Source organism: Calypte anna, chromosome 1, assembly GCF_003957555.1.
Source record: "Calypte anna isolate BGI_N300 chromosome 1, bCalAnn1_v1.p, whole genome shotgun sequence".
In the NCBI taxonomy this organism is placed as follows: domain Eukaryota; kingdom Metazoa; phylum Chordata; class Aves; order Apodiformes; family Trochilidae; genus Calypte; species Calypte anna.
Genome location: NC_044244.1, coordinates 130,641,516 through 130,669,116, shown reverse-complemented (window position 1 = coordinate 130,669,116; position 27,601 = coordinate 130,641,516). Strand labels below are relative to the sequence as shown.

The window sequence follows — 27,601 nt, the reverse complement described above, 5'->3', positions numbered from 1 at the left end:
GTAGATATATTTTTCATTTCAGTAGATCTGCTTACACATGTAAAACTCTCTGTGCAAGTCCTGAGGTTAAGTCCTGTATTTAGGAAACTACCTGGAGGTCATGATTATAGCTGAACTATTTGGGTTATGGGAAGCTTGTATTTTTCAAGTCTGTAAGACCAAGAGAATATGTTGGCATAAATTAACTACCTGGAATGTCTAACAAGGTGGAAGAATTTGGGATCAACCCTTTAGCCCCCATGGAAACCTCAGCAGAGGAGGCCTGGAGAATATCACCTAAGCTGTCCTCCTTTCTGTTCCAGGTGATGACAACACATGCTCCAGCATATCAGAGCTTGAGATTCATGTTGCATATTTATATTTGTAACACTGGTGGGCTCCCAAAGATGTGGAAGCAAACTAGTTCTTTCTTTAAAAACACAAAAAACCCACACAAACAAAACAAAACAAAACAACAACAACAAAAAAAAAGCAGGGGAGAACAAGTGAACCCCCCCAAACCCCTCTGCCTTCCCCTTTTCTTTCCCCTCTTTTCCCCTCCCCTATCCAAAAGTAAAACACATTAGCTCAAATTTGAGCTGATTAGCTCAAATTCTAGTTTCATGTGTATACAAAGTAAAGGAAACACAAATCACTCTAGCTTACCATGCATTCAGAAAAGAGTAGATATCTACATTGATATAGTCAATGTTTTATTAATTCAATTCATATTTGACATGAGTTCCCTCTCTGACAAGGCTTAAGACCTTATCACTTCCCCCTGTGGTACATCTCTTTTCAGTACAACTTTCTGATCAATATACCCATAGCAAACCCATAGCAATTTTTGCAAGCTCTGTGGAGCCTTAGGATTGCTGCATCCACTTCAGACTTTTAAAGGGTTTGTGTGTTTAAAAGTTTCTTTGTGGTTTTTTCCAGGTCTGCTCATTGGTTTCTAGAAGACAAGGTCTTTCCTGAAGAATCTTGTGTCACTACACATTCCTGCATGGACCCAATGAAGCATTTTTGATATTAGAATGTCCCTCTTAAAATTATTTTTTCATGGGTAATTGCTATTTTTCTTGGTTTTCTTGCACAAAGATGGTAAATGAAATTTAAATATTCTCTACTGACCTTTTTATTGGTAATATAGGTTAGACATTAGGTAAAAATTCCTTCCTGTGAGGGTGGTGAGGCACTGGCACAGGTTGCCCAGGGAAGTTGTGGCTACCCCCTCCCTGGAAGTGTTCAAAGCCAGGTTGGATGGGGCTGTGGGCAAGTGGGGAGTGTCCCTGCCTGTGTGAGCACCCACTAATAAATGGGAAAAATGTCTATTGAGCCAACAAATGACCACTGCAAACTGGCTATGAAATGGCTGCTAGCCTTTGGCTATTTTTCTCTCACTTTTTACTTCTTCAAAGACCTTTTTCAAATATAAGCATCCATTCTGAGTAGCAGGATGAGCAAAGCTATTCCTGGTACAGGGAGACATAGGTCTAAGCTGTGGAATGCCTGAAGCCATAAAACAAGTACCTGCCTGACACTGATAAAAGACAGAGGGGTTTTGCTATAAGAAACAGAAGACAAGCGAGACAGAAAAGAGGTGAAAAAACGTCAGACAAGACTGGACAATGACAGACAAAGAAGACATAAAAAGAAGAAGAAAGGAGAAAAGCTGCAGTTTCCAGGAGCATTTTGGAGAGTGAAATTACGTAGTCTCTGTTCCCCTTTCCTCTTTTCCTAAAATTGCTTAATGGCTCACTATTTGGTAAAAAAACATCTGATTCACGATTTAGCACCATCCAAATGACTTACTATTTGGCACCATACCCAAGATTTTCTATGTGGCACCACCACTCTCAGATCATTATTTGGCACAACTTTGGCTCCGTATTTGGCACCAACTCATTTGGCTCACTATTTGGCACCACACCACATGGCTAAGTATTTGCCAAATGCTAATGCATATGAGTTGGTGCCAAAGAGTGAGCCCTGAACATAGGTACAAAATAGTGAACCATGGGGGTAGTTCCAAAAAGTGATCCAATAGTGTTGGTGAAAATTGGAGGTTGGTGAAAACTGAAGCCAAGGAGGAGGGTGGTGCCAAATAGTGAGCCATGATTCTTTTTTCCAAAGAGTGAGCCAAGTCGGGTGTTTCTAAATAGTTAACAAAGGGAGAAGTGAAAATAATTAGCTATTTAGCAGTGCCAAATAGTGATCCATGTGTGGTGGTGCCAAATACTGATTGATAAGAGCTGGTGAAAAAGGGAGACGATTGTAGCACCAAACACTGAGCCCTGGGGATAAAGCAAAAAATAATAAAAATGGAATTGTGCCAAATACTGAGCCATAGTGGGTGTGCCAAATTAGGAGCCATAGGTGGGGTTGCCAAATATGGAGACAAGTATGTTAGTACCAAATATTGAGCCAAATGAAGTGGTGCCAAATAGTGAGCTATGAGGGTTGTGCCAAATACTTTTCCATATAGGTTGGTACCAAACAATGAGGCAAAGGTGTTGGTGCCAAATAGTGTCAAGCAGTGATCTACGGGGAGAGACCACTTAAGAGCACTTTAAAGAGCACTTAAGGAACCACTTAAGAGCACTCAAAAAATCACAGAATCATCTGGGCTGGAAAGAACGTCTGAGATCATCAAGTCCAACCCTCGATCCACTACCCCTGTGGTTACCAGACCATGGCACTGAGTGCCACATCAGTCTCTTCTTAAAAACCTCCAGGGATGGAGAATCCACCACCTCCCTGGGCAGCCCATTCCAATGCCTGCTCACTCTCTCTGTAGAGAATTTCTTCCTAATATCCAACCTAAACCTCCCCTGGCGGAGCCTAAGAGACCACTTAAGAGCACTTAAGAGAGCACTTAAGAATGCTCAGCTCTGCACAGCACGGTTCACCTCGGCGTGAGATGGCACGGCACGGCTAGGCGCAGTTCGGGTCAATTTGGCATGGCATGGCATGGCATGGCATGGCATGGCACGGCATGGCATGGCATGGCACGGCTCGGCTCAGCTTGGCTCAGCAAGGCTCGGTTCGGCTCTGCTTGGCTCGTATGCATTTAAGAGCTTATTTAATTTAAAGAATTTAGAAGAGCACTTGAGATGGCAGTTAAGAGACCACTTAAGAGCACTTAAATGACCACTAAAGAGCAAAATTAAGAGCACTTAAAAGATCACTTAAAAGACCACTTAAGATACCACTTCAGAGCACTTAACAGCAAACTTCAGAGCACTGAAAATAGCACTTAAGCGTGCTTAACACATCATATTGCTCACCATTTGGAACCACAGTACTTGGCTCAGTGTTTAGCACTAGCACATTTGGATCACTATTTGGCACCCCACACTATGGCTCAAAATTTGGCACCACCCCCAGGGTTCACTATTTTGCACCGATACCCATTGCTGATTATTTGACACCAACCAATTGCCATGGATCACTATTTGGCACCACACACAATGGCTTGTCATTTGGCACCAATACAGATAGCTCACTATTGGACAACACTGGCTCAGTAGTTGCCACAAGCTCATATGGATCAGTATCTGGGACCACAAGTCAAAGATCACTATTTGGCACTCTCCTTCTGTGGCTCACGTTTTGGCACCAACACTTCTGGATCAGTAGTTGGCACCACCCCCATTGGCTCACTATTTGGCACTACCAAATATCTAACTAGTTGCACGTCTCCCTTGGCTAACTATGTACCAACACAGCAATGGCTCACCATTTGGCACCAATACCCAAGGTTTCCTATTTGGCAACACTGACTTGGCTCACTATTTGTCACACCACCTCATGCCTTGCTCTTTAACACCACCCCACTTGGCTAAGTATTCAGCACTAACCCATTTGGATCACTATTTGGTGCTACCCCAGTTAGCTTATAATTTGGCTCTACCCCTGCGGCTCACTTTTTGGCACCAACTTGTAGATCAATATTTGGCACCATTCCCCATAGATCTCTGTTTGGCAATGCTCTCATGAATCACTATTTGGCACGACTACTATGGCTCATAATTTGGCACCAACTCATATGGAACAGAGTTTTGCACCACCCCATTTCTGCCTCATTTCTGCCCAATATCACAATATTTATCACCAAAACCCTTGGCTCACTATTTGACACCAAAACCTTTGGCTCATTTTTTGGCACCAATTGAAATGGATCTGGATTTGGTACCATTTTGGCTCACTATATAGCAATAATATCCATGGTTCACTATCTGGCACTACCACAATGGCTCACTATTCGGTAACAAACCATATGAATCCCTATTTAGCACCCCCTAAATGGCTTCCTATTTGGCACCAAACCCCAAATTCACTATTTGGTACCACCCTTGCGGCTTACTATTTGGCACCAAACCATATGGAGCACTTTTTGGCACCATGCCCCTTGGCTCATTCTTTGACACTAACACCCATGGATCCCCTGTGTCTCCTTGTTTGGCACCACCCCTATGGCTCACTATTTGGCAGCACCACCATGGCTCTCTATTGGGTACTGCCCCTTTGGCTCCCAATTTGCACCAATACATTTGGTGCACTATTTAGCATCACCCCTTTGTCTCACTATTTGGCACCACAGCCATAGCTCACTATTTGGCAGCAATGCCCTTTGCTCACTATTTGGCTGCCACAGCTTAGCAGTTTGCACAGACTATGAACCTAGGACAGAATTCCTCTCTATTCCCCCTACCCACACACAAAGGGGAGATAAAAGTAGAATAAAAACTGGAGACTTTAAGTTGGAAACTGAAAGCAATCAGGTGCAGATTTTACTAACAGAAGGGAAAGGGTAAGGTAAAGTAAACATAATGGGTAAAGTAACAAAAATACAAATACATTCAAATACACACAAATATATATATATATATATATACAACCTGATAGCAGGTGGCAAGCTGGCAGCAACAAACAGCAACACAGCTATCTAAAATCAGGAGGAGAAAGAAAAAAAAGCTGATGGATTTATGATCTTTTATAGAGTATGGCAGGAAATGGGAGGGAACAGATCCCTTCCTTTGCTTTCTGCCCCTCAGAGTCCCAGAGCCCTTCTTCTTCAGTACCTCCTGTTCAAATGGTGACATTGGCACAACCCCTATGGTTCACTTTTTGGCTGCATCACTATTTAGTACCAATAACCTTGGCTCACTGTTTGGCACCAGCAACATGCCTCAGTAACTATTAGGAACTACCCTCACTTTTTGGCACCAACCTATTTGGATCACTATTTAGCACAACCAACATGTCTTACTATATGGCAACACCACTGTGGATCACTTTTTGGCACCAACTTACATGGATCACTGTATGTCACAAGCACCATGGCTCACTAATCTGGCAGCAATACCCTTGGCTCACTGTTTGGCACCACCCCCCTGGCTCAGTATTTGGCACCAAACATGAATCACTGTTTGGCACCACCCCCCATAGATCACTATATGGCACCGCCCCACAGCCTCACTATTTGGCACCAACAACCATAGAATCATAGAATTGGCTGGGTTGGAAGGGACCTCAGAGATCGAGTCCAACCCTTGTACCACCGCTGTGGTTGCTAGACTATGGCACTGAGTGCCACATCCAGTCTCTTTTGAAATATCTCCAGGGACGGAGAATCCACTACTTCCCTGGGCAGCCCACTGCAATGCTTGAGTAGCATTCATAGCATACATACAAGAACAGTGCAGAGGAGATGGCACAATAATACTCATGCAACTTTAATCAAACTCTAATTAATTTGATGGGTTTACCATAGTTGACTATTTTCCACCAATACTCTTGGCTCACTATTTGGCACCACGCTGTAGCTCGCTATTTACACCAAACTCCATTGCTCAGTATTTGACACCACCCCACTTGGATCACTATTTTGCATCAACCCATTTTTATAACTTTTTGCACCACTCTCCATGGAACATTATCTGGCTCCCCCCACTTGGGCTCACTATTTGGCACCACACTCATGTCTTACTATTTGGAACCAATACCCAGGGCTCACTATTTGGCACCTCCACCTTGGCTCACTATCTGGCACCAACCCATATGGCTCACTTTTTGGCATCACCCCCCTAGCTCAGTATTTGGCAGCAATACCTATGGCTCACTATTTGGCAGTACCATCATGGATCGTTTTATGTCTCTGGAGGTTGTCATGGCACCTGTACAAATTTTGTGCATTGACTGAAACTGGGTCCTCTTGTCAGTAACACAATTTTAATATAAAAGAATGATTCTATTTTCAGATAGGAGATTTAAGTTACTTTAATCTGTAGGTTTTCTGTCTTATCTTAAATCCTGGAACTGGTTGTGGGCTTTAAGCACTGCAAGCCAAAACTATATAAAATAAATTAATATAAAGTACGCTTTTAGAAACAATATAATATGCACTGTGGCCTGATTTCACTGCATGAAGTCTGGATTCCAGATGTGTTTGACCAATGTGTGGTACTTCTCTACCCCACTTAGCTCATATATGCTCTGATTTTTTCATTATACTGGTTCTTTATCCTTACTAGGAAAGAAGTCTGGAAGTTCATGACACTTGTTTTCTAAATGTCTCCTGTAATGACTTTTAACTGAAGTAGTAATTCTTCCCCAACTTCTTGAGAAAACCCATCTGGACCATGGCTGCTAGGATAACCTGCCTTGTCTACCCACAGAGATGTTGTCTGACCATCCAAAAGAAATAGGAGCATGTTGGTCACTGCTTTTCCCATCTGCACTGAGGACACTGAAGGAGACAGTACAACATCTGTCATTACTGAAACTTAGATTCAGTAGTGGATTACTGAATGGATTTCCATTCCACTTCTCTCTGATGATTTCTGTAGGCATCAGGCTGACAGGTTCTGGAGGAAGAACCCTGATATTCAAAGGTGAGGCTGCCCTTACCTGTAGAGAGACATTGTCAACCAGGTGCCTCGAATTGCCAGTGAGTGGGTGTGAGTCCACCTGTGCCTGATTAGGACAGGCCCCTATTGGGCATGAGCAAGGCCAGGGGGCCAATAAAGGTGGAACACACACCCACAGAAAAGACCTCAGCTCACTCTGGTGCGAGGCATGGAGAGGCCAGCAGCTCGTCGAGCCTCTGGAGCAAGAAAGGCTCTTCCCACTACACTTCTACCCTGGAAGCGCTGTGTGGTGGCTGGAGTCCTGGAAGAGACCAGCAGCTCGTCGAGCATCAGGAGCAAGAATGGCTCCTCCCGCTACACTTACCTTCTGTAAAAAGATAAAATGCAACAGGAAAATAGCACTGCCTACTCAAGTAGGTTATTTTTTCCTGAGGTCACAAACTTAATTTTATGGCAAACAAAGCCAATGACAGTCTTTCTCCTTCTTCAGGCATTTCCAGCTCAGGCTCTTTAAATGTTACAAGCTATACCTAGTATTTAAGGAGAAGGGAATTCAATCTTCTCCTCTATGATGAGGGAGACACTTTACAAAAAAACCAAACCAAACAAATGAAAAAAAAACCCAAATCCAAAAAAGCCTATTCAGGTAAATCAAAACTCTGCACAGAAAAGTATCTTAAAAATTTTTAAAAGTACAAATAAAAATTTTATATTGCCCCTACAATAATGCAAAATATGTTATTTCAAATGGAATAAAGTATTTCCTTCAAACAGTATTCTTTTGGGCACAGGGAAATTTTACCAGAAATTAAAGTAAGAATTTTTTAGGTAGCTTCCCATCCTTTCAGAAAATTTAGTCCCTCACCTAACTATATTGCAATATATGAAAAAGGTCTACAGAGATGTCTTCATTGTAAAATCAAAGCCCTAAATTCCTTTTCTTGTAGTCAAATAAATACTGTCTCAACTTGGACTTAAAAGATGGAAGCTATGTACTTGGTTATGAAACTCAAAAAGATCTGGTGTGGCTTACCACTTTGTGGAAATGGAAATAAAGATTTCTTTAAAAGGACAGGAAAGAATAAATAGCGATAGTTAGTCAGTTATGAAATTTAAATTCTCTAACTTATAGTTATTTAAACAATCACAATATATCCAAAACCTCTGGGGTTTTTTTGCTTTGTGTAAAGTTTTCTTCTTTTGCTAACTGGAAAGGAATAAGTCCATCACATTGAAAGATCTTATATCTTCTCACATGACTCATCTTTCTGGTTGATGTCTGCTTACACAATGTGATGCCTCAGAAAGTGATTTTTTTATTATTATTTTTTACGCTTTAGACAAACCTTGTCAGCTTCTTCCTCTATTTCTCATGATGACTTCAATCACATATTAAAAAGTTAATACAGGATTTGAATGAACCTCCAGTCTTCAAAGGCAATGATCTATCACACTGTACTTGGAATCTATTGCAGCAAAATGAAACATTATCTTTAATTCTATTTTAACCCAAGTGGATCTCAGTTTTAGATCACATTGTCTGAAGAGTTGCACATTGCATCCAGTTCTGAAGTCCCCAAAATAAGAAGCATATAGAGCTCCTTGAGCATGTCCAGAGGAGAACCCCCAAAATGCTGTATCCCCTCCCCTAAGAAGCCAGGCTGAGGAAGTTGGGGTCGTCCAGCCTAGAGAAGAGGAGGCTCTGAGGTGACCTTATGTCAGCTTTCCAGTACCTGAAGGCAGCCTACAAGTAATCTTGAGTAGTACTTTTTGCATGTAGCAAGAGGACAAGGGGCAATAGTTTAAAACTTGAAGAAGGGAGTTTTAGATTTTATATTAAGAGGAAATTCTTTACTATGAGGGTGGTGAGACACTGGCACAGGTTGTCAAGGGAAGTTGTGGCTGCCCCCTCCCTGGAAATGTCCAAGGCCAGGGTGGATGGGGCTTTAGGCAACCTGGTCTGGTGGGAGGTGTCCCTGCCCATGGCAGGGGGATTGTATCTAGACAATCTTTAATCTTTAATCTTCCAACTCTAGCCATTCTATGGTTCTATGATTTTTGCTGGGTTGAAGATCAGCAATAGAGACAAACTCTAAGGTACTGCTTTGCCTTTGTGATCCACTGTTCATTTTAAGAGTTTCACAATGTCAGAGAGCTCAAGATACTTCAAATTTTGGGCTCAGACTAACTCCAAGGTTAGCTGTTCTTAGATCTGTCATAATATTGTTCAGTTCACAGAAATGCAATTCTTGCATGCAGATTAAAAAAAAAAAAAAAAGTATCATCCCTACAGATTTTCTAATCCAGTCTCCTTCTGACATCTCTGTTGTTGAATGTTCTCATCTCCATTCTCTGCTGGTATTCCCAAAGTAATCTCTGAGTCCATCTCCAGTTGCACTGCCATTTGTATCTGTTGAACAAAAATTACATTATGCACAACATCTGCATTTAGTGGTATTATTCAATGGTATTACAAATTCTTAAGATTTTCGCAAACATGCTGCTTACTTGGTATATCTGGGATTAGCATGAATTATTTACTTTGCCACAATAAGTGCAACACAGAGATAATATGAGTGACTCTCTCAATTTAAAAGTTGCTCACAGGCAAATTTCACCAGTTGTTTTGAATCCTAATTTTGTTGCTTGTAACTCTCCAGACTGATTTGACTGTACCCAAGGTTTATGTCCAAGTTACAGTCTAGCTTTCAGGGGTTATATTTATTTGTTGTATAAAACAGATTACCTCAGCACCCTTGTCCCCAGTGCGCCCAAAGCTGATGCCTTTGCAATTGCAGATGTCAGCAATATTTGAGATACTGATAAGTTCCGTATGTTTTATTCCATTTATCTATCCTAGAAGTCCCATCAGCTGTCATCTCAGCCACTTGTTATAAACATCTAGACAGCAATTACACAGCCATGCTGAGGTCTTCTTGTCAAAGGCATATTTAGTGTTTGTAGCAATTTGGAGACAGAAATGTCTTATTTGTCTGTGATACTAAATATAATTTTTGTGGTGATTATTGATTGCTGTGGGTTTCTTTGTTTATACATTGAATACAAGGACCCTAAACAGCCCTGTATGCAGGCCTAGGGTGAAGTGACACACAGAATTTAAGTTTAATGATAAGGATTTTTTCTTTACATTATGCCACTCCATATATGATATCCACAAGGGGAATTATTGGTAAAGTTTCACACCATCACTGGTGAAAAGGGTGCCAAAGGCTTTTTGGACATAAAAGGTGCTGAATATGAGACCTTTGGGGTCCAAATTGCTCAAATGGTTTTTGGTCAGAAGTGTCAATATTGGAAGGCATACATACTGAGATAGAAGAGGGCATAACAGCTGACATTAGCATCTGTTTGTTACCTCGATGAATGAACTACTATAAGAGATTTTGAATTTGTGGTGTAAATACCATGATAAAAGTAGGACAGAAAAAAAATAACAGAAATACTGCAGAGGCTCTGAGCAAATACTTTGAATACACAGAATAGAGAAATTCCTTATTCAAATTTTCTTGTTTTAGTGATGTTTCCCAGAAGAACCAGGTAAGAAGCAATCTTACCATGCTTCTTGGAGCACAGGTCACTGTGTAGCTTTGCAGAGTTGTAGGGATAGACCACTGCTTGACTAGTGCATTTTTTCCTCTAATTCACAGGCAGTGATTAGAAGCATTGAACATGGCAGCCAAGAGGATCCTTCAATGATACCCACACTAATACTGCAAATACTGATTTTCTGTTTTGCCTCACTCACTAGACATATAATTTGCTGTGAACTAAGCTAGCATCAGAATGTACAACACATCAGACCTTCCAAAGTCTCTGTACACAGTTTTATCCTGCATCAGCTGCACCATTGGGGTAGTTATGAGCGTGGATATGCTGAGACCTTTTCTCTTTGAGGTGCACTCAAGATAATCCACTGAGGATTTTCTCCATCCTGTCTACTGAGATCATTGTTGTGTAGCCTCCACAAGCTTTCTTTTCTCTTCTGGCATCACTACAAACATTGCACATACCTTTTTCTTGGTTTTCTTCAAAATGACCTGCTGCTCTAAGTATAGTGTTGTACCATTCCCATCACAAGTAATATCATACATGTCAATGTAGTGAGAGAGACAAGGCAGACACCCTACCTGGTGGTGAATATCATCTGCAGCTAACCAAGTTCTGATATTATCAGAAGGATATGGAACAGGCATGATAATAACTTCCAGGCATTTATACCTACAAGAGAGTGATCCAGACACATGAGTCTTAAATGTCTGCAGGAAGAGTCAATAATGCTTTGTAATAGATAGATGCACCAACTTGAGAGGCATCTACTGTTTCTAAAGCAAATCTATAATTTTTTGTTCCACTGCAGGCAATTTTCTCAACATTTTTCACAGCTCTTCCTCATACAAACTGGTTCCTAGCCTGCTAGAGATTTAAGAACCATATAGATATACACAAGCATATGATTCCCAAGCAAAACATGAGTTTGTGGCATGCTACTGTGTCTATAGCTAAGAAATTATTCTTTTCATAATTACCTATATTACAATATTACCTATCTTGTGCAATAATCAAAGAAAGAAAAATCAAATGACAGGGAACACACCATAGCATTGAAAAAAGTTTTAAACTAATTTGCAGAGGTGTAACAAAATTTGAGTTTGAGACTGGTGCTGTCTGCACAGAACCATGAAAACTATTTGTTTCATCAAAAAGGTTTCTCTGTTTCTGTGGGTTTCAGTACTGTGTAAGCTTTCTACCCAGAAGATCTACCAGCTGAATTTCTCTCTTGAGAACAGTTACTCCTCATTATTTGACCAGAATATTGTTTTATGTTTAGATACAAATTACTTTCAATTACATGTTTTATAGAATCACAGAATGTTAGGGGTTGGTAGGGACCTCTGGAAATCAGACTATCCAACCCTCCTGGCAGAGCAGGTTCACCTAGAATAGGTCGGACAGGATGCAGGGCAGGCAGGTTTTGAATGTCACCAGAGATGGAGACTCCACCACCTCTCTGAGCCACCTGTTCCAGTGCTCCATTACCCTCAAAGTAAAAAAATTCTTCCTTATGTTTCAGTTGAAACTCCTGTGTTCCAGTCTGTGACCACCGCCTCTTGTTCTGTCAGTGGGCTCCACTGAAAAAAGTCTGGTCCCATCCTCCTGACACCCATGCTTTAAATATTTGTAAGCATTCATGACATTCCCCCTTCAGTTTTCTCTTCTCCAGGATAAACAGACCTGGGTCTCTCAGCCTTTCCTCATGTGGTAGATGCTCAAGTCTCCTAATCTCCTAATTATCTGGTCTGTCTTCAGGTTTTTTTACCCCAGGGGGAACATTTTTTTTAAATTTATTTTTATATTAGCTGTTTCATATCTATTTTTCCTTCAGTCTTTTTTTTCTGAAATAAATCATATTTCTGAAATCAGATCATGTGCTAACTTTTTTAATCATGATAAGGAGTAACATTTAGTCATTAATTAAATAATCAATTTTAACAGAGGTTCCGTTTACATACTGTGCCTTCTAAATATCAAGGCATCTTGAATTAACATCTTATCAAGAACAAGTTTCCTTTCCAGCTTAAGAAAGCCTTCTCTGCCATATCAATAGGCATGCTATGTAGCCAGGAAGAAAATTAGTAGTATGGAGGCATCTGTCTGTATTAATTCTTGATGGGTATAGGACTACTACTCTTACTTTGAGGTACTAATAGTACAGTAAGGCAAATTCCTTCTGTCAGCTTGACTTCCCTTTTTTATTTCTTTCTTGTAAACTGCACAGTTTAGAGTAAAAGACTGCTCTTTGTAATACCTCTGAACTCTTAAATGAAATTGGGCAACATGGCAAATTCAGCTCATTTTTGGCATGACTAATACTGGTGGTCCCAAGTGGAGATCCTGGGGCATGGGGCAAAGTCATGCTGAGAACAGAGAGGCATCAGTCAGAGTGAGATGAAAAAATGTCATTTATAATGGCAGAAAAACCTTGGAGAGTAGAGTGTAAGACTGGAACCCTGGGGACTGTGATGGGAGATGTACTCAGCACTGGTGAGGCCACACCTCAAGTACTGTGTCCAGTTCTGGGCCCCTCAGTTCAGGAAGGATATTGAGGTCCTGGAGCAGGTCCAAAGGAGGGCAACCAGGCTGGTGAAGGGACTTGAGCACAGACCCTGTGAGGAGAGGCTGAGGGAGCTGGGGCTGTTCAGCCTAAAGAAGAGGAGGCTCAGGGGAGACCTCATCGCTGTCTACAACTCCCTGAAAGGAGGCTGTAGCCAGGGAGGGGGTTGGTCTCTTTTGCCAAACGACTTTCAAGAAGACAAGAGGGCATGGTCTTAAGTTGTGCCAGGGGAAGTTTAGGTTAGATATTAGAAAGAATTTCTTTGCGGAGAGAGTGATCTGGCATTGGAATGGGCTGCCCAGGGAAGTAGTGGATTCTCCATCCCTGGAGATACTTAAAAAGAGACTGGATGTGGCACTCAGTGCCATGGTCTAGCAACCGCAACGGTGGTTCAAGGGTTGGACTGGATGATCTCTGAGGTCCCTTCCAACCCAGCCAATTCTATGATTCTATGATTCTATGACAGTGAGAGGGCTCAGCATCTTACACAAGTTCTTAACACTCCTTTTTTAGAATAGTTGTTAGAAATGCACAATTAACTGATTCTTGTAAACATAATTTATCTGAGAAGATCTGTGTTTGACTTAAATCTATTATATGGTTTGTTTACCCTTGCCCTGACCTCCCTTTCCACCAGAAATATATAATACCTTCCAGAAATGTACATTACCTTCTACATGCACATATCAGCAAAACACCAAGGAAAATCATAGAACAGAACATTGTGAGGCTTAAGAACAGTGTGATGTCCAGTGTCTTCTCTTAAAAAGAAGAGAAAAACATAATATTAATAATGTGGAAAAGAGGTAGTTCATAAAGGGATGAATTATACATTGACTAATAAATATTGTACTTTTCTTGAACTCCCACGAGTTTCAAGGAATATTTTCTGGAGCTTTTTTCAGGGAAACAGGGGCTTCTAACTTCAGCACTCTCTACCACTTCCTTCTCATCCCTTGAAAGCTGTAACTGGTTTAAGGCACCATGAAAGTATAAGCTTTTTGTCAACATAAACAAACAAACAAATAAATAGATTCCCTTTGACTCAGGAAGCAGCATTTGGTTTTCATTACCCTTACCTTTTTCAAGCCTCCTAAAGAAACGCTAATACATATTTGTACACAAATAATATGTTCTGTGCCTTGCAATCTTCCCTCCAAAATACCCCAAATAACAAAAGCAACGTCTTTGGTTGATGCAAAAAATGTGTTTTGAGAAATGTTTATTTTTTTGTTCAATACCTAGGTTTAGAACTACAACTAGTTTGGACTGCTTTGAACTAAGTACTTTGAAGAAAAACAGGCAGGAACAGCTCTTAAAATGTTAATAGTCCAAAGCCAGTTACACAGTGGTTTTAGGATTAATCTAGATAAAAGCCAAAGAACAAAAGAATTGTACAAAGTTCCTAGTTCGAACACATCTGTAGTTTAACCAAGGATGTTACAAACTTCAACAAATATCATATGAAACCAAGAAAAAACTCACAAATTTCTGGGCAAAACTGTATATAAGAGCAATCTTCATATACTACTAAAATATAAAACTTCTCCTTATTCACCTTCAGATGAAAAGGGAGGTTTTCCCTTATTGTATTTTGAGACGAGGGTTCAGCAAATATATTCTTAGCAACCTCTCAACTGTGTAGTAGAAATTATTTTATTTGAGGTAAATGTTCTGGATTGTTCTGCTAACCCTCTATCATGTATACACCTGAGAGAAGAGGAAGCAGTGGTCTTTACTTCAGCCAGACAGCAAAGAAGTTTGGTTCTTGTATTTTCTTATCTCGTGCATTTTGGAAAGCAGGAAGAAAAAAGAAGGACATCTATTCTTTTAGGTAAATCTATTTATGGTGTGGTTTTTCTGTGTATTTTTTTTTCCAAATGCAAATGCTTAAACTTAGTCATAAATAACAGTACTTTGAAAGTAAAACAAGTGGCTTGGTTTGCAAAAATGCAGAACACCTCTGAATTACTATTAACTTCAAAGTGATCTATGAACGCTCAGCAGCTCTAAAAATTAGACCAATTATTCCAGGTTTCTATATATGAATAAAGCTGATCAAACATTTCTTCTTTAGCAGAAAGTTTCTGTACTAAATAGCTCAGTTCATTTTAAATTACTGGGTTCTTTTTTCAAGGACGTATGCTAATTCCAATGGAAAATGAATGTGTCCCCCATGAGAAAATTAAGAAATTCTTTTCATGTCAAAGGATCATTTCAGAACAAATATTTTAGTTATGTTTTGAATTATGTTATTTCATTTTGATGTTTCAGCTTTTTTAAATGGAGACTGAACTGCCTCTTAAGAACGCACTCTTAAATGTAGCACATTTTTTAGATGAAACATTGGAATGCCATGTAGAAGCAAACAAAAAGAAGGTCATTACACACTTCATCAAAGCTTTCAGCAGAAAAATTTACACATACCTAAATAAAACCACTGAACTGATGTTTTTCTTTTCAAGCCACTCCACTGAAAGATTCAGTTTTCTCAGTTCACTCTGTGAAATTAGGTACCTGACTTTCATGGCAGTACCATGAATGATACTACTAATAACAGGGCTTTTTTTAATCTAGGGAGTATTAAAATGTGCTTCACAGTGTCTACTCATATATGTTCCCAGAATAAAAAAGGTAGAAAACTTTCTCTAAGCATAAAGGGAGGCACTTAAAGAAGTTTGCCTGAGCATGTGATCCATGGATATAATATAATCATAGCTTCATATTAGAAAGGACACCCATCCTCTGCCAATACAGGAAGGAAGAAGGGAAATGGTGACATTATGTGGACTTGTGCATACGTGCAGTGTGCTTAAGGGGTAAATCCACACACAGCACTAAACCCACGAGGGTATTACAGCTCATATGCAGTGGTGGCCCTGTCTACCACAAGCTTTTCTGAAGCAGAGGAAACATTCTGTGATTGCTCAGCCTCAACAGCAGCTGCAGCGGAAGCTGGGAAAACCACGGTGATGAAAACAGCTGAAGGAGATTTGCAGCTGCTGGGAGGTTTGGTGACCTCTAACCAGGATGGGTGATTGTACATTTCCTTCTTCTGGTGAAAGGCTGGCAGAGAGTGAGTAAACCTACATTCCCCCCGCCAGGAAAAGCCCTTCTAATTTCCCCTCACTCTCCTGTTGACACGTAAAAAAGTGTCAAGCCTGATCCCAGGCAGAACCCTCTGCTGGCAGTGCTACAGTCCTAGCATTGCTCTGTCTTCAGTGAGAATAAAAAAGCATCTTCAAAAGGCAATTCAAATATCTGATGGGCTAAAACACGTACTCTTCTTTCACCAAAGTTTTTGTGCCAAGCAATTGGATTTCTCTCTCATTTCACAAGTGTTTTTGAAATGAAATTAATGAATCTAGGCCAACAAAGGTGGTAGCTGAGAGGTGCCAGCAGAACAGTGGGATGTGGTGGAGATATCTAAAAGAGTATGCAGGCTATATCCTATAAGCCTTGCAACTGAATTTACATCCAACCCATTGCAAAAAAAATAGTGTCTGGCCTTCTGTTTCCTGTGTCTTCAGATAAATACACAAAGGAAGCTCAATAGATGAGAATGACATACTCCAAAATAAATACACAGTCAGTTGCACTGAATAAACATATTTATCTTTTTTTATTACCAATAGTATTGCAGTTTTGGTTTTTTGCATGTCAAAATGAAGAGACAGTCTATGAAGCAGTTTCTCTCTGTAAATTTAGTGTCACTGCATTATATCATTTACCTTTCCCTAACTGGACATCAAGGAGCTGCTGCATGCAGAGGCATTTGTCTCACCACAGAAAGCAGAAGTTTCCCATGTTAGCATATACATGTTAAATCTAGTCATAGGGAGTGAAGGAAAACTATTACAAAGTTCTGCTAATTTGCTCTGAAGTGAGCTTTAGCATCCAGAGCACATACATTTAAACCAATTCCTACCTCTGTCAGATAAGAAATTATTCCCTTGATGTAGTAAAAGAAATTTTAGACTTAATCCTTACAGATTAATTTCACTAATATTATGAGTTTTGTGGGTTTCTTGGCTTCCTAACTTCATCTGAAAGCATTTCTAGAGTTGCTTGGGCTGCCCTTAGCAGGGCCGGCAGGGGATTGTTGTGAGCTGACTATTACTGACTATTTTTGTTTTCTAAATGATGTCAGAGTCAGATGTGAGTTGCCTCAGGAGAACAGCCCTGTGCTAGACTGCCTTAGGATCAAGGTAGTACAACTCATTAGACCAAGCACTGACATTCCCTACAGCACCTAGAATTGCACGAGTGTGGTGTGTGCCATGGACCCCTAAATAAAGTAATCAGAACAGACATAGTAATGAAGTAAATATGTTGAACACTAATTAACATATCTAGCACTAAGAATTATGAAAGGGAAATCCATGATAGCTTACCATCATAAATAAACACTGGTTCACTCCATTCACTCCAAATCTTGTTCCTTATGCATACCTCTTTCTTTGCTCTCACTTGTGCTGCACATTTGTTTGCTGGCTTGTGAAATGGGTACTCGTATGTCTCTGCAGTGACATCTACAACCTATCAAGATAGGTTTAGGGGGGCATTTTAGATGATTCACATTGCAGTTCAAACTGATATAAATCTAGGGATGTCAAGTGCTATTACTTACATTTCAAACCTAATAAAAAGAAATTTGCAGAAAAATGTTTATGTCCAGACACAATCTGGTTCTCACCTGGCACGTGTTAAACCTCAGGAGTGAAATGAAGTAGAGTCTAGAGCTGGTAACATGGAATGAAGAATCAACTAGAGCAGGACAGTAAGAATTTTAAAACATGTGTTCCTCTTTCATTTCTTATCACACCAAATGTTGGGTGATTATAATAACAGTGAAACTGCAAGTTTCGAGTGCTTGTTTTGTTGTTTTGGAAAGTGTACTAGACTTGCTTGTCTGGTAGAATGAAAGTTTGCATTTTTCAGCTGACTGGTATTAAGGGATGCCCACTATGTTAGGGACTATCTTGAAACTTCTTTAGTTGTACCTGTATAAGAAAGCATGTCACTTTTTAAAAGTCCAAACCCATACACAGGGTGTCAGAATTTCAAACAGAGCGATCTCCGAATTGTTCATCACTTTCAAAGAGTGAAGTCAGCTGCTATAAATAAACAATGCTATGAATTTAAGAAGGATTAAAAAAAACAAAGCAGGAGAAGAAAGTCCTGGTTGTAACAATCAAAAATAATGTTAGGAAGTCAGAAAGAATTAGAAAGTACTCATCTCAAAGAGACAGCCAGGACTTTTGCATCTTTGGTGCTAGGAATGCATGATGAGGCAATACTAGAAGGTCAGCTTTAAGAAAGGGTGACCTATTGCTCTCCTCTTACTGACCAGTGAGCAGTGTGGATTTGATCCTGTGTACCATATCTTTTCTTCCTCTTCCTGCCCATTCTTCAAGGCCTTTCCAAATCTAATGACAAAAATAAGTCCAAAAGTTCACATCAAGTTTTTCAAAAGTATGTAAAAATGGGGGAAGGTCCTTGGGATTTCAAAAGTAAACTGCAAGTGATTATGAGGGTTAAGTGCTAACAAAATGTGCCTGAAAAATTCTTTCTAAGGAGCCAATAATAAGCTTATGCCACCATACAAAACTTCTAAAGTGCATAAATGGAAGACTTCTTATAAAATTATATAGACTGCCTCTTGGCAGTCATGATGTGCAGCAACTTTGAGTAACATCTATCCAGATCATTCTTGGGGGATGTTTGTCTAATCCATTGTCAGTAACTCAATACAGAGTCATTCCTAAGAAGTCTCTGAAATTTGCTCCTGTGTTAAACTTCCCTTGGAAGTTACAAAACATTTCCTAACTTTTAGCATATGTTTTCCTTTGTTCGAATTTAGCCAGTCACTTCTTATCCTACTCACAAGCTGACGTGTGTACGATCCCTGTGTTCTTACTTACAACTTTTTACGTACCAGAAGATTTTTTACAGAAGTTACACTAGACCACGTGCCTCAGGTTTTCACCTCTAGAGCACATTTTTAAACCTTATGCCCATTTTGCTTATTCTCACTAATGCTGTCTGAACTTTTTTTTTTTCAAAATATTTATGTTTTGTGGTGGTGCCCAAAGGACAGTTTGAAACTTCAAAAGACTCTCAGTAGCTAGAAGGGCAAATTACTCACAACCTACACTTTATATGCAGCATGTCTGTCATATATACTTGAGTAACATTTGACCTTTGTGAAATAACATGAAATTATTGACTCAGCTTGTGGTTCAATGTAATCCACAGACTGGTTTTGCTTCTGCATTGCTGCCTACACATTCATTCTATATTTTATGTTGGCACATTTGCCCTGTATTTCCTAATCATAGGATTTGCCTTATTACTTAATTTTGGCTTATCACTTTCAGACTTCCCCAGCAAATCAAATTGTAATCTTGTTTCCCACAGTAGGAGTCAATTTAGTCACCTGAAGACTTAAATCCCTATTTGCCTGCTTTATCAATCTGTATCATAGTATGGTTATTTGTGTAATAATTATTCAACAGGTCATCTCTTCAAGTATTTAGAATAAATAAATATAAATTTGTATTTTTTAAGCACTATACTCTTAATTTTTCTTCAATAAATATCTACAAGTCTGCTTGTGAATACCCCTGTGGCTCAACTCATTGAGTCTCTGTGGTGAAAATTAAGACTTTGCCTTTACCAGGAAACAGAATCCCAGGCTTTCTTCATTCTTCTCTCTCTTTTGCCTCTTGTAATGCTGTTGTAGTTGTGCTCCTTAGCATCCCCTTCCCCATCCTTTTAGTACTCCTTGGCTAGGTAAGTAACAATTTAATATTTTAAAACTTTGACACTGATTCTGCTCAAATCTACCTTAAAGCCCCACAGTTAGCTGGTGCCCTCACAAGTCTTATTGCTACTATTGTTGCAGCTGTCTCTTTTCTGTCTTTCCACAACATCCCATCTGTGGAAAAAAAACCTAAACATCACTTTCCACTGCTGTACATGTTTATTCTCTTCCATACCCCGGTGATTTTTCTTTCCTTTCCTGTCCTATGTTTATATTGTTTCCTTTCCCTTTCCCTTTCCCTTTCCCTTTCCTTTCCTTTCCTTTCCTTTCCTTTCCTTTCCTTTCCTTTCCTTTCCTTTCCTTTCCTTTCCTTTCCTTCCCTTCCCTTCCCTTCCCTTCCCTTCCCTTCCCTTCCCTTCCCTTCCCTTTTCTTTCCTTTCTGTTTATATCCTGAAGATGTGTACAAAGCAGAGAAGCAGCTGTGTAAGAGAGGAACAATATGAGTTTTATTCAATTCAAATAAGTATTCTGGACTATTTTACTTATTTGACTTTTCCTTTCGGAGAGTGGAAGGTGTTAGAAAGCTGGAAACAGGTTGCAGTGGCTGCATGAACACTATAGGTTGTAGGATCCCCCTCCTCATCTTGGGCACACCAGCTTGGGTTCCCTTCACAGTAGGAAGGGAGGGGACCCCTTACTTCCAGACCTCCTCCCTTCCACCTCTCTTGCTCAGGGTCTGCAGACAAGAAGGAAATGTGCATGCATGGGCAGGAAGGGAGCAGAAGGGCCCCAGCAGATATGAACAGGATACCAAGGATCCATCATGAACCTTCCTTGCTGCCTTTGCTACCAGTCTTTAGTGATTAGGAGCTGAATGGACTGGGACAAGCCCCTGGATGTCTCTGGCATTGGGGCTTGAAGTATTAATCCATGCAAACAACAAGGGCAATTATTCTAGAGATGTATTTAGAAAGAGCGACTATAAAGTATTGGTTTTTTCTTTAAAAATTTATCAAAGTAGCTAGTAAACTATTCTTGTCATCAATATTCATTTTTCAACTTAAAAAAGTCAGTAATTGATGTGATGCTACTGTACAATTCAAATTCAAGATTAAAAGAAAAAAAAACCCCAACCAATCCACCTTCATGCAATCATGACTCTGAAAGACTTCAGAAATGTGCTTGGGGGGGGGGTTTCCACTTTTGACCAGAAATACAAGAAAAATTGGATTATTAATGAAAAGTTTGCCCCTGCAAACTTTTTAAAAGTTTGTTTGGGTTTTAATTCTATAAAATCCAAGGGATGCACGGTTTTAACAGAAGCTGTGCCACACAGATTACGTGCCTATTGAAAATCTTATTACCTTACATCTGATTACCTTATGATCTGTTATTTTCACTTGATAGAAAAAGCACTTGCTGCTTGCAGAGCCAATAGTAGGTGGGGGTTTCCAGTGAATTTTAATACTTCTGTTTTCAAGGGAAACTGAGACATTGACGGGCGGGTTCAATTTCTCTGGAAAAAAAAGAGCATAGAAAGACCTTCTGTAACTTGTCATATTTATGTTGATGGAAAATAAATGTGGTTAGTCCCAGAAATGTACACCTGACTATTCTGGAGTTTACCACACCCAAAGAAGGCATTCAGTGCGTGACACATTTTCTTTGAAAGTACTGCTTGCTAAGTGAGAACTATTTCAGTCTTAAAATAAAGACAGGGAAGTGGTTTTTTGTCTTTAGTTTTGCTTGTTTGTTGTTTTTGGGTTTGTTGTTGTTGGTTTTTGGGGTGGTTTTGTTTTGTTTTGTTTTGTTGTTTTTTGGGATTGTTTTGTTGCTGTTCCACATATCTTTCCAGGAAAGGCAGTGATTGAGGGCAGGAGGAACAGGCCCTCCGTGCTCAGTGTAACTCTCCAGAGTCTGTGTGGGTGTCAAGGAGACCTTCAATTTGCTACAGATCTGCTACAGACCCCCTGCCATGCAATATATATGCATCTGGTGGGGTAACCCAAGTCTGCCCAGAAGCCTAGTAGTATAACTTTTAAAAAAAAATGAAATTTCATCTGTCACTGAGAGTTTACTGAGTGGGTATCAAATCCTGTCTTTTCAATAAAGGAAGTTTGCTGCAGATGCTTAAGAAATATCTCTCCCCCTCCTGTAAATGAGCAGGTGAGCACTTGCTATGAAGGAAGCAAGTTGTGCTTAGGAGACTTAAACAAAGAAACAAAAATTTCCCTTCCAGCCACTCTGCTCCAGTCAAGTGCAAAGAGTGCAATGGCAGTGGAGTTTTTATTAGAGACAGACAGGGTTCAGAGCTGGAAGCAAGGGACTTTTGGGTTCCGGGGATTGTAGCCTTTGATTTAGACAAGTAAGTCTGCAGTTACTTTCTAGCGTGGTGAGTGTAGTGGAGTGGAGTGTGTAGTGGAGTACTTCAGCAACCTGAACCCTCTTCAGCTGCTGTTGCATTGCCCTGAAGGGAGGAGTTGCATCAGAGGCAGAAATGCACAGCAAGTCCCTGTGGAGAGGGTCAGTGAGGTCTGGGGCTGGCATGGCTGAAATGTGGTGCTGGGGAGAAAGGAAAGGAGAGAGAGAGGGCAAAGTGTCAGTGTTCCTGGGCCTTGAATATGCTGTGCTTTCTCTAGCAGCTGTGACCAGGTTTCTCTCTATGGGCATGTTTGTCATAGAATCATAAGAGCATAGGATCAGCTGGGTTGGAAGGGACCTCTGAGATCATCAAGTCCAACCCCTTGATCCACTACCACTGCAGTTCCCAGACCATGGCACTGAGTGCCACATCCAGTCTCTTTTTAAATACCTCCAGGGAGGGAGAATGTGGCCAGCAGGTCCACGGAAGGGATTCTACTCCTGTACTCAGTGCTGGTGAGGCAACACCTTGAGTACTGCATCCAGTTCTGGGCCCCTCAGTTCAGGAAGGAGATTGAGGTGCTGGAGCAGGTCCAAAGGAAGGCAACAAGGCTGGTGAAGGGATCCAGCACAAATCCTGTGAGGTGAGGCTGAGGGAGCTGGGGGTGTTCAATCTGGAGAAGAGGAGGCTCAGGGGAGACCTCATGACTCTCTACAGCTCCCTGAAAGGAGTCATGCTCAGGTTTCCTTTTTGGCTTTTTTCCTCCCCTTCCTTGAAAAGTCTCCTCTTTTTGAGTAACAAACTCATCAAGTTAGAAAAAACCTTTTTCCCAAGGTTGCCATAGGCTTGTAAAGCTGTCTGCTTCTGCCTGCCACCAAAGCTGTTGGCTATGACTAACACCTGCCTTTGAGGGTAGAGGCACACCATGAGCCATGCAAGGTGAGGAGAATAAGCAACAGCTTTCCTGCTGAAGAAGTGTAGCCCAGATAGAAACAACTCCTTTCAATATGTGCAACCACCTTTTCAGAAGGGAGAAAACAACTAATTTGCAATTTTGGAGTCTTGTGAGAGCAATTCCACTACTTACAATGTGAACAGAGATGTCCCCTTGGAGGTCACTTAGATTTTGCTGTGCCCTACAGCATGGTAATGGGTTTTAAAGGCAAGATGAACTAACGGGGTTTGTGCCTGGTGCTAACAGGAGGGGAAGCTGCTGGCTGAGCCAGCTGTGACAGGAATGCAGCCTGATGATGGGTAAAGATGGCTAAGTGAGGTAGGGAAGAAGGGCAAGGCAGAAATGCTGGCAATCTGGCAGCTGCAAAGAGAAGGAGGTGCTGCCTCTCAGCAACAGGAGGGAGATTGAGTGGACAGACTGAGAAGCAGGGAATGGGACTATAGGCTCCCTCCTATTTATCCAGCTGGCTCCTGTCCACCTCATCCCAGGGCTGGGAAGGCTGCCAGGGGAGAAGTAGAGGGGTGTGAGAAAATGTGAAACTGCCAGGGTGGGTCTGGGAAAGTCCTCAGGACCTTGTAAGTCAGACTCGAGTAGTTCAGGCTTCACCTCTGAGCACTACATGGGCTCTTTGTAGCTGTGTGAAACATTTGATCCTAAAATGGGATGTCATATGGCAGATCTATGCTCTGGAGCCTGCAGGTGGGATCAGATCCTGGCAGACAGTCTAGAAGTCTGGAAGTGAGCATCTTCCCAGTCTTCCTAGTTTCCCAACTATGAAAATACTATGATTAGTTCCACACCCTCCATTATTTATTTTTTTCCTTTCTATGCCCAGGTCTAGAGCCTGAAATAAGGACATAGAGATCTTGGAGCAAGTCCAGTGAGGGCTACAAAGATGATCAGAGTTCTGGAGCACCTCTCCTATGAAGACAGGCTGAGGGCTGGGGTTGTTCAGCCTGGAGAAGAGAAGGCCCTGGTGACAACTTATGGTAGTTTTCCAGTACCTAAAGGGGCCTACTAAAGGACAGCTGGGGAGGGACTTTTTTCAAGGGCATGCAGTCACAGGCTTTACACTGGAAGAGGATAGGTTGATATATAACATTAAGAGGAAATTCTTTACTGTGAGTGTGGTGAGACGCTGGCACAGGTTGCCCAGAGAGGCTGTGGAGGTCCCATCACTGGAAGTGTTCAAGGGAAGGTCACACGGGGCTTTGAGCAACCTGATCTAGAGAAAGATGTCCCTTTCCATGCATGGGGCTAGGAAGTAGGTGATCTTTAAAGTCCTAAACCAAACCATTCTGTGATTCCCTGCTTTTTTTTTTTTTTTTTAAACAATCTTGTTTGAATATCTTGCTTCTGGCTGGATTTGATTTCAGTGTAAATCTTCAGGTCAAGCAAATAATTCTCATGTATTAGAAGAGAATAAATGAGATTGAGTCAGAAAAAAAAAAAAAAGATAGTTTTGAATTTATTTTTTTTTCTATCCCTTGAGTTATGTCTGGTTCCCATGTTACAAGTCTGGGATATGATCAACATGTTCATAATTTAAAGTGAATCTACAGTCTGTGCTAAAAAATGGGTGAGTTTCTTACCCATGAGATAATTCACATTTCCCAGAGAAATAAGGAAAAATAATTTATATGACCATTCAAACTGTCAATAAAGTAACTGTCAAAGTTTTTTAAACTAAAAATGGTGTCATAATAAAAAAGTTACAAATATTTGAGAACATTTATATTTTTAAATTCAGTTATGGATGAGATTTTGTGTCTACATCCCTTTTTATATCATATTTTATTCAACACTATAAAAGAAAAAAGATAGGAAAGAGAAAAACTGGAGAAAATAAGACTATAATTGCATTTTTTTGCATTAGTCTATCAATTTTTTAAAAAGCCAACTATAGATAAAAAATGTACTATATCAGAGAAAATGACAAAACCCAAAACCAACCAACCAAAAAGAAACCAAAACAAACAAAACCAAAAAGCAAACAAACCTTTGATCCAAAATACATTGTGCTTTATCTTTGTAAAATTCCCAAGCATATGAATGCATAAAAAATCAGAATTAATATTCCAACACTTTCCTCTCTCCATTCTTTGGTTTCCAGACCACTAAAATAACCAATAGATTAACATTTCATAATAGACAACACTTACCTATTGTCTGAGGTATAAAAGCTTTGTAATAAGACAGTTCTCTTGAATTATTTCTCATATCTCTTACAGTTATATTCAAACTGATTTTCCTTGATGGTTGGAAATAAATTTCTTTCATATGGCATCCAATATTTTTCTCCCTTGTATTTTTTATATATTGCTGACATTCAAAGTCTTTTCCTACATGTCTGTGAGAAGGAAATATGAGTCTTGCAAGTCAAGTACTTATGTACAAAAACATGGTTTCATACTTATTTTGCACAAGATCCTTACCTGTAAGAAAAAAAAACCTGAATATATTCAGGAGCTTCTGCTTTAATATGCCAGGTGCAATTGAAAAAAGAAATATTATATATGATGCATGAAAGATTCTGTATATATACTGCAAAAAAGAAAAGAGAAAAAAGAGAGAATTATGTTTATTTCTAATGGGTTTTATTATTGACAACATGATGATTACCTTTAAAAACTCATTTTGTAGCCTTATTTCTTGAAGTGCAAGTAACTTCAATAAAAAATGTCTGTAGTAGCTAGAAGCTGAAAAGCTTTGCTCTTTTAAGATTTCCTGAAACTAGGTGATACAGAAGGCAATCTTCAAGAGAAATTTGAGTTGCAAGGGAAAAAGGAAAGAGTGATTGGGTCCTGACATCTTGCACAACAGAACCGATGTTTCCTGAATCTGAACATGCCTAATAAAGGAAATAATTCTTTAATATTCCAAGGTCCTATCTGTCATCTTCTTAACAAATCCATACAAAAAAAAAAAAAAAAAAAAAAGATAATAATAATAAGATAAGATAATAAGATAATAATGAACTGTCTCCAATTAAGACAGAATATTATCACACAAACTAGAGTGTTTTTATAGAACACAGGATATAGCTGACCTGGAGGTGCCTCGTAAGTAAATTCTGTCCAGTCACTCTCTTTAATTACATCTTCTGTTTCTTTTGCAAGAAGTTGGGTTTTAACTTTAGCATTGAAACCAGAATGTAACTCAAGATGTATTATCTTTTTCTTTTCCTGCAGCCTTTCCTAAGAAGAAAGAAGAAAATGGATAAGGAAGAAAATGGATAAGGTACTAAGTATTGAAAAGAAAATTATGCAAATTCATTTATTGAATGGATTAATACATGATATCACTTAAAACTACATGTAACCATTTAACAACTTACTTTCTTTTCATGAGTGGTATTGAAGAATTTATAACTCAAAATATACTTCACAGTGTACATATCTGTTTCTTCTTTTGTCAGGTTATTGTTCCAGGACAGAATGACTCTGGACTCATGCTTGGTAAGCCACAGAATATTATGCAGCTGAACTGCATCTGCAATTAAAATGATGTTACAAAGAGGAAGAGAAGGGCTCACCCCTGTGTACACAAAGTATTTGGCTCTCAGCAAGACTTGCACACCCAGTAGTTCCTCCCAGGAGCTCTGTTCATACATGGCAGAGCTGGTTTATGAGAGTTGTTGAATATGACTGACTTGATCGGTGAGATTCATATTTGGCTACCTGCATTTCTCAAAATGTTAGGTGATTCAGTTTTACCTGTCTTGGACACCATTCCAAGTGTAGGTCTCTATTTCTCCCTTTGGGCTGTAGACAGTACCTTGAGAACAAGCTTAGGCATCTCCTTTAGGAGGATAAGAACTATAACTGTTGGAGGAGAGATGAATCCTACCATTTGAAAAAGGAGTATCAGCAAGACTGTGCTAGGTGTTTGCTGAATTTGGGATCCATCGAAGAAACAGATTCCACACAGATCAAAGCTGGTTTTAGAAAGATATAACTGCTGCTTTTCTAATGGCTGAATATTCAGTTCAGATTAGACATTTAGGATGGCAAGCATAGGATGAAGTGTTACTTAATACTTACTTACCCCCTACATCTGGTTGTCCACTTGCCAGGCTAGTGGAAAACAGTGTCTTATGCTGGAAAAAACTTAGTATCATCAAAACATAAATGACTGTAACAGGTGCCATAGCAAAGGCTTTGGGTCACAGGTCCACAGAAAGTGAGACTCGAGTTCCACACTGGCTGAAAAAGTAGTTAGAACATGGTGTTTTCATTTTGCACCTGTGAAATAATATGAAACAGTCACTTAACAACTTAAGCAATGTCCAAAGTGTAAGAAGCAAATATGAGAGGACCTATGTTCAACAGGTCTTGTTGATCAGTGACTTCTATCTATTCCCAGGATGCTTGTATTTGAGTCTGCTCTTTAACTGGGTGCCAGTTCCAACGAGGGCATGTATCATACTGAGCTGGCTTTGTATGGCAGTTTTGCTTGAACTGCAAGGAAACCTGAAATCAGTATGGTTATGAGCTTCCTGACATAACCTTGGTTAGATACAAACCCAGCA

At 40.0% G+C, this 27,601-nt stretch overlaps 1 protein-coding gene across 1 annotated transcript; it reads right to left on the bottom strand.

Moving 5' to 3' along the window:
* Nucleotides 1-9,141: 9,141 nt before the first annotated feature.
* On the bottom strand, nucleotides 9,142-27,220 carry LOC115600449 (interleukin-5 receptor subunit alpha-like). The gene is made up of 10 exons (XM_030469314.1): nucleotides 27,118-27,220; nucleotides 26,408-26,562; nucleotides 26,120-26,267; nucleotides 25,506-25,614; nucleotides 25,233-25,420; nucleotides 21,133-21,269; nucleotides 17,382-17,526; nucleotides 13,658-13,748; nucleotides 11,003-11,093; nucleotides 9,142-9,264 (listed from the first exon to the last, which is right to left on the bottom strand). Exons 1-10 carry the CDS (start codon nucleotides 27,218-27,220, stop codon nucleotides 9,142-9,144), a joined length of 1,290 nt encoding a protein of 429 aa, XP_030325174.1.
* Between the last annotated feature and the right edge of the window lie 381 nt (nucleotides 27,221-27,601).

Excerpts from the sequence above, each read along its gene's own strand:
- LOC115600449 (XM_030469314.1), bottom strand. The coding sequence starts at position 27,220 with ATGGCACCTGTTACAGTCATTTATGTTTTGATGATACTAAGTTTTTTC. Across the intron at positions 21,270-25,232 it reads TTTTATACCTCAGACAATAG|AGAAATTGAACCCGCCCGTC; the intron begins GTAAGTGTTGTC and ends TTTTTTTTCCAG. Across the intron at positions 11,094-13,657 it reads CTGATATGTGCATGTAGAAG|GTATAAATGCCTGGAAGTTA; the intron begins GTAATGTACATT and ends ACTCTCTTGTAG.